This window comes from Sinocyclocheilus anshuiensis, unplaced genomic scaffold (genome assembly GCF_001515605.1).
Source record: "Sinocyclocheilus anshuiensis isolate Anshui unplaced genomic scaffold, SAMN03320099.WGS_v1.1 scaffold1530, whole genome shotgun sequence".
Classification (NCBI taxonomy): domain Eukaryota; kingdom Metazoa; phylum Chordata; class Actinopteri; order Cypriniformes; family Cyprinidae; genus Sinocyclocheilus; species Sinocyclocheilus anshuiensis.
The window spans coordinates 486573-499472 of NW_015542493.1; the positions used below are offsets into that span (position 1 = coordinate 486573).

The 12900-nt window shown below is 36.4% G+C and overlaps 2 protein-coding genes across 3 annotated transcripts in view; both read right to left on the bottom strand.

Annotated features, from left to right (window-relative positions):
* The window catches only part of LOC107694116 (tyrosine-protein kinase RYK-like), a 56776-nt gene extending 54698 nt beyond the window's left edge, over window positions 1-2078 (bottom strand). For both annotated transcript variants that reach the window (XM_016493719.1, XM_016493717.1), the window contains exon 1: window positions 1470-2078. In XM_016493719.1, coding sequence (XP_016349205.1) covers window positions 1470-1689 — 220 coding nt within the window. In that variant the 5' untranslated portion in view covers window positions 1690-2078. The remainder of the gene's footprint in view (window positions 1-1469) is intronic.
* Window positions 2079-5739: 3661 nt separating this feature from the next.
* Window positions 5740-12900, bottom strand: part of LOC107694110 (sushi, nidogen and EGF-like domain-containing protein 1) — a 31984-nt gene continuing 24823 nt past the window's right edge. The window contains exons 21-32 of the mRNA XM_016493703.1: window positions 11257-11544; window positions 10811-10994; window positions 8886-8998; window positions 8525-8803; window positions 8300-8432; window positions 8130-8212; window positions 7310-7408; window positions 6754-6870; window positions 6377-6464; window positions 6186-6277; window positions 6017-6047; window positions 5740-5934 (exon numbers count right to left, since the gene is read on the bottom strand). Of these exons, the coding sequence (XP_016349189.1) occupies window positions 6019-6047; window positions 6186-6277; window positions 6377-6464; window positions 6754-6870; window positions 7310-7408; window positions 8130-8212; window positions 8300-8432; window positions 8525-8803; window positions 8886-8998; window positions 10811-10994; window positions 11257-11544 (1505 nt within the window). The 3' untranslated portion in view covers window positions 5740-5934; window positions 6017-6018. The remainder of the gene's footprint in view (window positions 5935-6016; window positions 6048-6185; window positions 6278-6376; window positions 6465-6753; window positions 6871-7309; window positions 7409-8129; window positions 8213-8299; window positions 8433-8524; window positions 8804-8885; window positions 8999-10810; window positions 10995-11256; window positions 11545-12900) is intronic.

A 12900-nucleotide genomic window follows, 5' to 3' on the forward strand; every position in this document is an offset into this window, starting at 1 on the left:
CTGAACCAAAAATCTACTCTGAATACAAACATATCAAGGGCATCCCAAAGACTTTTATCTTCAAGAACAATGAATGCATTAAATTATTCAGAGTACAAAACATCTAGTTTGGTCCTTTAGTCTGGAAAGAGGACTATATTCTGCACAAATTGTTTTAAGCAGAGCCATTAAGTCATAAACAAACACATAAACAACATGTTGTTAACTAACTGCCTAATTATACTGTACATATAGTTTTCCATTAGGATTACAAGAGTGTGAGAAATGTATGAAAATGCACTCACTTGCATTAACCCTATAAAGCCTACTGTATCATATTTGATGCATGAATTTCTAATGCCTCTAAATTACAAACATGATCAAAACTTTGCTGAAAAACCTGCTGTACAAAATCTTTTACATGACTTCTACTCTAATAGATTGTTTAAGGCATTTTAATATAATTCTAAAAACAACCTGTGGTACACACCTTCTATACTTTTTTTAAAGAAAATCATGTAAAAATATGAGTATCAAATATGTACAACAGGCTTTTGATGAAATTTATTTGTACATCTCTCAATCAGCATTGTAGTGCATTGTATTTGACCCCCAAAAATACAGAAATTTGATAATAAAACTAGACATTTAAATGTCACCATACTAAGACATATTATTGAGAGATATAGAGTGACAACAATGCATTTTATGCAAGTAGTCTGCTATACAGTTATAAAAAATCTCTGATTCTCATTACAAGCTTAAAGAATTGGATTAAGCACTTTTTAGTTATATAAATACTAACGGCGGCAACAAAATGCGTTCCAGGGTTAAATGTGCCTTGCATTTGCATTTACAGTGTTTACTGACTGGTCTGACATAAAGCAGTAAAACTTCTGAGGAAAAATCCATTGTGTGGCTTTTGTGTCAACTAATTCTGACACACACCAATGAGAATGAATGACTCAGATCAGCTCATACACCTCTGCTCAGTATCTTGTACATGTGAGTGATCTAAACCTTACAAATCACCACATAATTAACACAAGCATGGAAAGCATTGGAATACACTTAGAAAACTTTCATGCAACCAGTTTCGACCTAATGACAAACCCAATGGTCTTTCATTCTTGTTAAATAACATGCTGAATTATAACCTCCCAAAACTACTTTCACGTGCATTTTGTAACATTTCTGGGCAGATATTAGCGATTAAACTGAGGTTACATGGACGCTGCGGGTTGTTTTGGCCTACCAAAGCTAACATATTGAGAGCTAACCAACTACAACAAAGTTTTTAGCAGTTTGTGAGCCTGTTTGTAACAACTTGTGTACGTCTGGACACTAAACACACACAAGAGTTAGCTTTTAGTAGTTAGTTAGAAGCAATTAAGTTAGTTTGACAGAGTGCCAAAAACTTCTAGTTCCAAGCAAAACTTTGGAAAGAGCAGGAATATAGTTGAGCAGACGGAGAAATAAAGTATACGCACCCAGGAGTTTCTTGACCTCTTCCTCGCTCATGAATACGTTCACATTCGGCCTGTTGTTATTGTTTATGCCCGGTGCATTGCTCGGGTTGGCGAGGCATCGGGCCCCTTCGACAAGCAGGAGGAGATAGAAACCCCCTAGTCTCCACAGTACCGTATGCGGCCAGCCCCGGGACACCGCCGACGCTGCGCCTCCACCGGAGCCCCGCGCTTGCGGAAACATCACAACCCACCGTCGCGTCAAAAAGTCTCTGCGATCGAACTGCGCCACGGAACCTCATCCAAAGCTCGAGCTACTTCTTCCCGAGGGCGACATGCTACTAGGTTTGATGACGGCGCTCTCTGTCGACCCCTCACCCGCCGCCGATAGCCGTCCAGCTAACTTCTGCTAGCTCGCGCTCAATCTCTGTGGCGGGACCAGTTGGACGCTATTAAAGCGCTGTGTTTCTCCTGCGAGAAAGTCCTTAGCTTCTATTTCTTAAAATAAAAAGTCGGGGGACAAGTCACAAATACTATCCCAAACAAACAGCTCTTAAAAGTGTCCTCCAGCTCTATCCTTTCATGGTCTTTTCCACCCCCGCCCCCCGCAATCTCAGTTTTCATTGAAGAAAGGGGCGGTTGGGGGCGGGGGGGCATTTAAAACTAGTGCGCGCAGACGTTTACGGGCGCGCTCCTGGGGTGGTGTGTGTTTAATGTAATGATAATAATACAGGCAGGTGACAACTGTGAGCTTTTACCTACGCCAGTTACTGCCTGTTCAATCAGTTTGATTTCAAACTCGTTTTTGTAAAATATGAAAGTATGCGTTAAATAAAAATACTATATTAAGTTTTCAACTTTCCAGAGGCGGACAGAAGTGAAGCATTTTTACTCTGCTGTAAAAGTACTTTTCAAGTGTCTGTATTTGATCAGTGTTTTTCTTTAGAAAACTTTTACTTCACAACATTCCAAAGCATAATATTGTAGCCTACTTTTTACTGCACTACGTTTCATATGAAATATAATTTAATAGCCTACTTAATTACATTAGAAATGTAGTACTTTCTTTTACTCAAGTAAAAGTAATTCAATGTTTTACTTGAGTAAAAGAAAGTACTGTTTTAAGTTATCATATTAAATGTTCTTAAGTATTGAAGGTAAAAATAAATCTTTTATTTATGAAATGTAGTGCAGTAAAAAGTACATTATGCTTTGGAATGTAGTGAAGTAAAAAGTTTTCCAAAGACAAACACTGATAAAGTACAGATACTTTTTTAAATTGACTTGAGTAAAGTAAAATACTTCACTGTCCACCGCTGCTTTCAACCAAAGTAAAAGTTAAGAAACAAAAGTATCTAAATGTGTCATTGTATCTACATTAAAATGTATAAAGTTAAAATGTAATGTGGCTCTGTACATCAATATTGTTTTTTTCTTTTTGATTGTTTTAAAATGCAGCCATTACAAAGTACGTAATTAGGCTATATTAAAATAGCACTGTATTACATAGGCTACTTAAATTGCAACACTAGTTTTATGGAATATACAGTGAGGGATCTGTGACCTGAAAAGAATTGAAGGTATAATCTCAAACATTACAATATATCTGAAATTAATAATAATATCACTTTAAAAAAACTTTATTAAGGTTGATTTTATTTTATTACTTTTTCTCCAATTATATCACTAAGAATAATTATTTGATAAATCTCTGATGGATGAACATGAACCTTTGTATCAGTTTGTTTCCTTAAATTGCAAATAGTTGTTTGTAATATGCAAAGAAACCATCATAGAGCTCATTATAGACTTTATCCCATTTATAATATTTTGTTCTCTGTTTGTACACATTGTCTCTTGCACTGAGCTGGTTACTGCTTTCGCAACCTCATACTTATGCACTTTTTATAGAACATGATAGTACATATTTATGTACGTATTTATAGACATATTGTTATTTGCATTTCTGCACTCTCAGAAAAAAAGGTACAAAAGCTGTCAGTGGGGTGGTAAAAAAAAGCTACACATGTGTACCTAAAGGTTCCCTGTTAGTACTTGCATATTTGCACATATTAGTACCTAAAGTGTACATATTAGTACCTAAAAGGTACAAAAGTGTACCTTTTTGAAAAGATATCACCCCAGTGACAGCTTTTGTACCTTTTTTTCTGAGATTGTGCTCAGAGCTAACCATTTAATTGGCTTTCTTTGTAGTTGTACTTTGCACAATGACAATAAAGCTGAATCTAATCTAATCTAATGGCATAAATGCAATAACTTCAGTCCAATCCTTTGTGTAAATGCTTTCTTCAAAGACACATTGAGATAGACCAGGAATTTGAAAACCGTAACCATCTACTTCCTGTGTCACCGCTTACCTGGGACCGTAGACTTGAAGTTCAGTGAGCAAGATCCATGATATTTCACAAAGCCAGACAAACAGTTTCAGGAAATTTTGCCTCATGAAAGGCAATTTTTTTTTTTTTTACAACATAGCGACACCTTGTGGCAATTAAGGGTCTAGCATATAACCTCATTGGTTATTTATTCTAAAACTCAAAATCTGTTTTCTGGATAAGAATGCCCAGCACTGAAGTTTATCAGTTAAAAATCCTTACATATTTTTATACAGTTTCATATTACCCCCTCCCACCCGAGGCTTTATTTTTTTCCTTAAAAAGTGAAGAGACCATGAAGTTTTAACATTTTTATTATTAAAATATTCAACTACAAAAACAGACTATAAACACTATTTACATGGTAGCTAGCAGACAGTTTTCCTTTACACAAACAGAAACAATGGTATGACATTTTTCCCCCAGTATTTTGTATGAACTTGCTGTAGGAGAGAACCAGGCTTGAATGAATGGTTGAATGAAAATACTTGTAGGTTTTGGAGACTGAACAGGCAATTCAGGCAACAGGCAAAAAAAAAAAAAAAAAAATCACATAATATTTACATTTGAGGTATGCTATTTGACGCAGATAACTCCTAAATCAAATGTTTAAGATCATCTACAGATCTCAGCCTTTATTCTTCTAAGAATCCTCTCAGAAAGCTCCTAATTCATCTGAAAAATTAAGAATCGTAGCGAAGATTCTAAGATTGGTCCTGAGTGATTCAGGACCAATCTGAGAACAAATTTTGAGTGAAAAAAAACCGACAAAAACTTTCATCTTAGTGAGGAGGTGGGGCTGACCCCGTTGCTGGGTATGACACATTCTTCTGAAGACTGTGATTGGTTGTCCAAGAAGGAAAAAAAGAACACTTAAATAGGGTCTATTATAAGCCTTCACTTTGAAATTACAGTTATATATATATATATATATATATATATATATATACATACACACACAAAAATTTATTAGACCACCTGTCATAATAAAGTGAGAAAACAAATATTTTAGGAATCTGTCAAAATCTTTTTCAAAACTAAAAATTGTCATTTATTGGGCAAATAAACTGAAACAACTAAATAGTCTTCTATTATTCTAGTATTCACACATAATAACAAAAAAACCTATATTTTATTTTTATTTTATATGCCCTCCTTTTGCCTTGAAGCTTGCATTCTTGCTGCCATTGTTTTTATATACTTTTCCACAGTCTCTATTGTTACTGACTTCCAAATAGTTTCTAGTTGTTCCCAAAGACTTGCTTTTGATGAAACTTTTGTGTGATCTATCATTGAATCCATTAGATCCCAACAATAATTATATTTTAGCATTAGAAATACTACTGTGCCTAAAGAGCTTACACATACTGGTGGATTAATCATTACAGAAACATACAAAATAATTTTGGCAATCATCAATACTGTTATTTTAGGGCAGCTGTGGCGCAAACCTTACATTGGGTGGTGGTCTAATAAATCTGTTAAGCACTGTATATATAGTTGTCATGTCTCTAATAAGATGGGTCACAAACATGATCTAATCTAGCATCTTATTAAGTCACTGTCATCCATTGTCTCAAACACATTTCTTCTCCCTCTTCATCTTTCACCCATTTTCTCCTCTGCTAAAGAAACTCTTAAAGGGTTAGTTCACCCAAAAATTAGGCTGCGTTTTACTCACCCCCGAGGCATCCCCAGGGGATAAACATCAAATTTTCATTTTTGGGTGAACTATCCCTTTAAGGTTCTTAAAAGTCCTCCTCCCTACTCCTAACACTTCTTGACCTTAAGAGCTCTTTTAAAATGCTTTGTGAATAACTTTTATCTTTACTAGGATCTTCTCTTTAACTTTAAGGGGAAACTTTTCACTTTTTTAAAACTTTTCTTAGAATTTTATCACTAAGAGCTACTAAGAATTTTCACGAATATGGCCCTGGAGCTGTAAATGAACAAACATGCGTCCATAGGACAATGTAGCCAATGAAAGGTGACCAGTGCTGCAAGAAAGGGTGAACAATGACGGTAATGCATCCTCATTTAAACTAAGACTGAGAGAAGCAGTTACTCCCCAAAGCTGTCATTGGTTCAGCCTCCTAAAACAGAAAAAAAAAAACACATTCAGTATGTGACAATATGGTTGTGTCCATTTCTATCAGAGATATAAAATATACTCACCACTATTGTTGTTGTTTTTGAGTTCTTCTGTCTGATGAGAGAGAGGAAAAAAGGTTGTTTAAAGGTTGTCTTCATTCCATGATTTCAATTGTGCAGTCATTTCCACCACATGTTTACATCCACTGTACATTGGAACCAGGAAGAACTGTGTACAATAGTTTATACATACTTGGAGTCTTAGGCAGTACTTTCTTAGGCAGCAAAGGCTCACAGATCTCTCTAAAACAAACATCCTGCTGAAGTTTATATGTCCTTTTGTACCTGAGGGTGAAAACAGGTACTCAGCAAAAAGAGATACAACTACTGGATTAGACTGGAGCAAAACAGGACAATAGACATATCCAGAGAGCAGACACTTACAAATAATGGCAGACACCATCCTCCCACACAGGCACACTCTTAGTTTCGGAGTAAAGGCGAGTACATGGGTGAGGTACTCGCTGACAATCTGAATGAAAATATATAAAAGGTGGAGTTGACTAAAGATCTTATTACAGGCAAAGCTAGTAAAGATTATGTTATTTTGCATTTTGTGAAACGATATATTATCTTTTTTTCAGACTGATGCTTTTAAAATTATTTTGGTGAAATACAGATTCTGGTGTCTAGGTGGTGGGATAATAAATAAATAATAAACTAAAACAATAATAAATAAACTCAAGTTTAATTCTAATTTATAAGGTATTCATTGGTTTGTGTTTGTATGCTTGTGAATGAACAGATGTGGTTATACTAACATAGCTCACACCGTCTGCCCTTGAAACCAGCGGCACAGTTGCAGCTGAACGACTCGTTGATCTGCGCACATGTTCCACCATTCTGGCAGGGCTGAGGCCTGCAGTCTTGGGATGACTCTGAAATTTAATGAAATGTTTTTGGATACAAACACATAAACACAATGCTTTGCTACATGAAAAGTTTAAACATTGGCTAGCATGCTGCTTTTTCATGTTTGGGTTTATTTAGCTGCTCTTTTAAATACACAATCACATGCACATAAATATGCATTTTTAAACAGCTATAAGTCACTTTTTGGGGGGGCTGAAACCATAATAGATTGCTGATAGATGTGGTTTGTTTATGGTGACTGTCATGCTGCAGATTATTCAGAATACATGCAGTGGTATTCTGCCACAGTCTCTCTCAGCTGGGACCAATTAGAGAGTTTGAATACCACCAACTGTTAAAACATTCTCCTGTTTTAAGAACCACGAACTCCCTATCTAAAGTTAATCAACAATTCTCACTTGTCTAACAATAATCTTTATAGAGTTTTATTGAAAGATTACCTACCAGATTTACTCTTTGTCGCTTCTTCAGGAATTTCCAGAGCTAGACTTATCTTATTGGTGGTTTCTTCCATCTTTTCTAATTTGATTGGAGGTTCAGGCTCTGTTTGAAAGATACAATGGCAGAAATTGAAAAATCAAGTTAAATAAAAACTGGGGTTTTCAATTTATTTATGCAAGGGACCCCTTCCTAAAATGTCAAGGCAGTTTTTTTTTTCATATATAGTGAAATATAGTCGTATATAATGAGTTTACAGTTTATAAAAAATGTTAAGCATAATAGTGTAAATACCATATTATGTTGCTTTATGCTGCCTTTTTCCCTCCAAATTAATTAATTTGAAAATTATTAAATTTTGAAGTACATTGTAGGCTACTAAAACCACATCAAATTTTATATATATATATATATACATTTTATATATTATATATATATATATATATATATATATAAACCTGAAGAGAAACAAGAAAGTCAATTAAATTTAATATACTTATTTAGTGCTTTCATAAAACATATCATTCCAGAGCAATTTTCCAGAATATATTGACATGTAATAATCACAATTAATCTCATTGATTTGATTGACTATCTTCAGGAGAATGAAAGTAATATCAAATATGGTAAATGTGATCAAATATTATTGTATTTATTATCCTCAGTTAAAATGTTAACTAAGAAATAGTTTTTTCTCAAGTTTCCTACTTTGAAACCACTTGAATAAAACACACATTTATTTATTTAGCAGATTTTTTAATCTAAATAATATTTTAAAAGTTTAAAATTATAATGCATTACAATTATATATGAAATAATTACTGACTTGTGCGGTGTCTGATGGTTTTTTGTGGAAGGTTGGTAAATTTAGCTGTAATTCTCCCTCTTCCGTCAATTAGCTCTGTATATCTGAAAGAGAAAACAAACACAAAGAGCTCATTATTCTATGGCTTCCTTCCTAGCATTGCGTTCATAAATGCATTGTTGCATCTGTACCTTTGTGGCTCTTCAAGGAGTTCTGTGTGGTCATCTGTGCCTCCATCTTGAACTTGTGTCAAGGTCTGTCCTGTCTGGGAGTCCTGTCCTCCCTTAGGTCTGTCACCTCTGCTTTGGCCCTTTGGAACTGGTACTGTGCAATACAAGATACACAGATGGGTCACCATGACAAAGACATCTTGACAATCAGCAGACAAGCAGTGATCTTAAATATCGGCGACTCACGTGTGGTGAAGGCTAGGTGTTGAGGGACGCTCTGAATGTTGTCCTGGCTCGTTTTGCGCACAGCAGTGAGGGCAAGTCGGTAATGTTGTCCTGGAGTGAGGTCTCGTAGTGTATAAGTCCCTAAACTTCCATCAGGTAGGTAGCGGCTACGGGTGCTCAGGCCGCGAGTAATATTGACCACAAACCCGTCTGGAAGATTCCGAGGATGATGGTCCCATGTGATTCGAGCAGATGTGGTGGTGATGTGGGAGAGTGAAAGGTTCTGAGGTGGAAGCGGTCCTGATGGAGAGAACAGTATAATGTGCTGTTACTTACTACAGAGGTGCATGTGTTTGTAACACAGAGCTGAAGAGATACTCACTGGTCCAGAAGTGCAGTGGCCCAGCAGATTTGCTACTTGATGGCAGGTCTTCAGGGCGTAAACCACTCTGTGTGACTACATCTACTGTGTACATCTGACCTGGGAGCAATGTGCTGTGGGTTACACACAACTAATCAGTAAAATATGTGTTTTTCATTTTCATAATGTAAACCTTTATATGATCTCAGATCATTGTATTAAATGTAGTGATGCAACAACATTTCAGAAACTGGAAACAACTACAAAAAAAAAAAAAAAAAAAAAATCTGTGAATCATCCGGGTAACAAGACAGTATTATGAATCAAGGGTTGAAATCAGTGATGTGCAATTGGAACTTCTTCGATGACACGTTTTAACTGTGTCAGGGTTTATTTCGTGCCACATATATAAGTATAAACTACAACACTACTACAACAGGTAAACATATCAGCAGGGTGTACACACTTCACCGTGACCAAAAATGATGTTGGAGTAGCAATATGTAAAATGTCTTCACCTGAAATATCAAGAGGTGGCTTGTTGCAAAAGAAATTGACTATGATTGGTTTAATAGACCTTAGTCAGAGTAGTGCCATATTTAATTTTTGACAGGAATGAAAATGAGGCTGTAAGGGATTGAAGTGCCATTGCAAAGACTGTCTATTCACCACAGTCTCATTTTTGATCCATGCTAAATTCAATATGACTTTTAACCTGACCAAGTTCTGTATCACCTGTGAACACAGCACCCTGAATAGCATAAAGAGTACCATCACCCAAATTTAATTACCAAAACTTTATTTTTGGGATTGTTTTTTTTTTTTGGCTAAATGAAAACTTTAATATTGGGTTTGGTTAAAAAAAATTAGCTTAAATTAAAAAAGAATTTAAAAAAGTGCATCACCAATGAAATTGCTTGTTTTCCTTTTCCTATTTTTTTAAACTGCATTATAATTTTTCTTACATCATTTAGAGTTATGCACCTATTACTACTACTTACTAAAGAGCACAATGAAACATAATATGTTACAGTATGTTAAATGTAGGCTAAACGTTAATAATATGCCTATTAATAATAATATTATAATAGTTTTATATTTTAATAAAAATGAAATATGTACATGGGTGAATCGTGTACAATAAGAGTTCTCACATGTATATACAGAATAGAAAAGGTGAATTTTTTTCAAACTGCCGCCAAAAATGACGTGCCCCGGAAATTGCCGCTTTCCCTCAACTCAAAAGTTATATTCACTACAGAACCCACTCACCCCAAAAAAGGAACTAAACTAACTGTTTATATGTAAAGAAAACAACACTCTTCCAGTTTAACGCAAGAGTGGAACTTTTGTTCAGCTCTGTGGTAAGTAATTAGCAAGCCTAAAATTAATTTCAAGTTCCAACTAAAAAGTCTATCATCATGTACTCGCGTCTTGAACTCAAACCATCATGAATTTCTTCCGTGAAACACAAAAGGTGATTTTTAAAAGGTATATGTAAATCATATTGAGCTGTGCATTTCTTAACTTTTAAACTATTAAAGTTAACAGGCAAGCATGAGATGTTATTGTGTCCATCTAGTGGCCAATACGTGTATTGCAAGCAAACGTTCTAACTAGATTGTCACCCATTGTGCAAATGTTTAAAAATTCACATTTTCTTGTTTTATGATGTGTTGATAGCCACTTTACACACTTCAAGTGCACCTTCGGAATCTCCTACTTCTAGGTCCAGAGATTCATTATTATATTATGACACGTTATTTGGCTGTATATGGTAAGGGAAAAAATATGGTTATTCATGTGCTCGGAACTTGTAAATAGAACATTTCTGACTGCACTTGAAGGCTGCAACAGACTAGATGGGCCAATTATGAGATCATTCTCTTGACTATGCAAACTATTTGCAGACTTGTGTTTTCTTTTTCTGTGTCATCATGACTGACCTGAAGGAGTACTCTGTGACGCTGCTATTGAGCACGGCTGTGCGAGGTCCGCTACCATCTGCAGGCACCAGAGACACCCGAACCTGACTGATTGCTGCATGGCGTCCAACATGCACCAGCCACCGCAGCCATACCTGAGAGGACGACATATTCACTACCTCCAGCTGTTCCACCTTACGTGGCCCTGCGACAGAACAGGAGAAGAAGAGTATGTGAGTGAATACTTTATATGTACATGTTAGTTTAGCACTATTATTGTGTAAAAATTTTGAAAATGTAATAGTGCTTCACATCTTTTTTCTTGTGGCACAAATAACATTCATAATTTTTTTTTACGGACTTAAACAAATAAACATAAAAAAAAAAATCCTGCTGTCACATTGTGCTAAGGAAACAGGATGTGACAATCACCATGTAGGTACAGAAGAAAAATTGGGAGCTCTCACTAGTGCGGATGAGAGCGAAAGCTGGCTGGCTTATGTCGTTGCTGTTGGTGTTGCGTTTGACGGAGAACGTGGAGATGTTGTAAAGCTGTCCGGGGTTCAGGCCCTGTAGTACATAGGTAGAATGCTGTTTCTCCAGGAAGTCTGTCTTCCTTGGTCCTCGACCAATAGGAGCAAAGGCAACAGCAAAGCCACTGATTAAATTCTGAGTGGCATCTGACTGATCCCAGCGTAACTCGACTTCATTTTCTTCTACCCGCAACACATGCAGGCCAGATGGAGGCAACAGGTCTGGGAACAGTGAAATTATTATAAATCAATCAAATACCCTATAAACCAGTGATTCTTAGCTAGTGGGCTGCGGCCTGCTAGGGGACCTCAGCAAACCTCAAATGGGGCCCCAAGATGTCTTAAGATGATTTAAAATAAAAACAAGCATCAAATAAACATATCTCTTATTTTAATTCACCCCCTCAACAACTTTACTTTTGTAAGTATGAGGTAGCTTAATTTTAAAAGTGATTTCTAGATAAAATGTCCATGGTGTTTTAACATTTTATATTTAGCACATGAGACCATGATCCGCACTCACAAAAATAATCTTCTTTTTAACGTTTATTTTACATTCATCACCAATGTCAAAACACAAACGTTTCAGCTCAAGGCCTTCTTCATTGTGTTGAACAGTTCAATCCCTCCATCCACTTATTTAAAAGGGGTCATATGATGCGATTTAAATTTTTCCTTTCTCTTTGGAGTGTTACAAGCTCTTGGTGCATAAAGAATATCTGTAAAGTTGCAAAGACTAAAGTCTCAAATCCAAAGAGATATTCTTTATAAAAGTTAAGAGTCAGCCACGCCTACCTAAAACGGCTCGTTCTAACACGCCCCCACATATCTACATCACTATGTGGGAAGATTTGCATAACGCCGCCCAAATGTTCACGCAAAGAAAGAAGGCGTAACTTTTATTCTCGCTGTAGTATTGTTGTTGCCGCCGCCGCCATGTCGTGAATACGCAGTGTGTGTTCGTTGTGAAAGAGAAACTACTTTGTTTGGCCTTCCAAAAGAGGATCGGGGTCGTCACATGTAGTTGCCGCAAGCCCGCCCGCCACTCCTTCGTCGAATCTGCTGGCCGCCGCTCACTCTAGCCGCCGGCATCCGCTCACACAAGCCTGCCGTGTGTTTCGTTGTGAAAGCGAAACTAACGTTACTGTGTTTGGCCTTCCAAAAGAGGACACGACTAGAAATCAGTGGTTAAGTTGTATTTACAACACTGTTCCAGAACAGTTAATGGGTTTTAATGTTTTTGTCTCGTCGCTCCGGCCGGACAGGGCATCATCACAGTATGGTAAGGGACGTAACATTTCCGTCACACGCTTGAGGAATTCGGTCAATCACAACGCACTAGATAGCTGGCCAATCACAGCACACCTCACTTTTCAGACCGATGAGCTTTGTAAAAATCGACGCGTTTCAGAAAGGCGGGGCATAGAGGAGAAACAATAATGTACAGAATGTGGAAAATAATGTGTTCTTTGAACCTTAAACTGCATAAACACATTTCATTACACCAAATACACCAAATAATGTTCTTTTTAGCAACATCATATGACCCCTTTAAATCATTAATTCTATTGACATCAT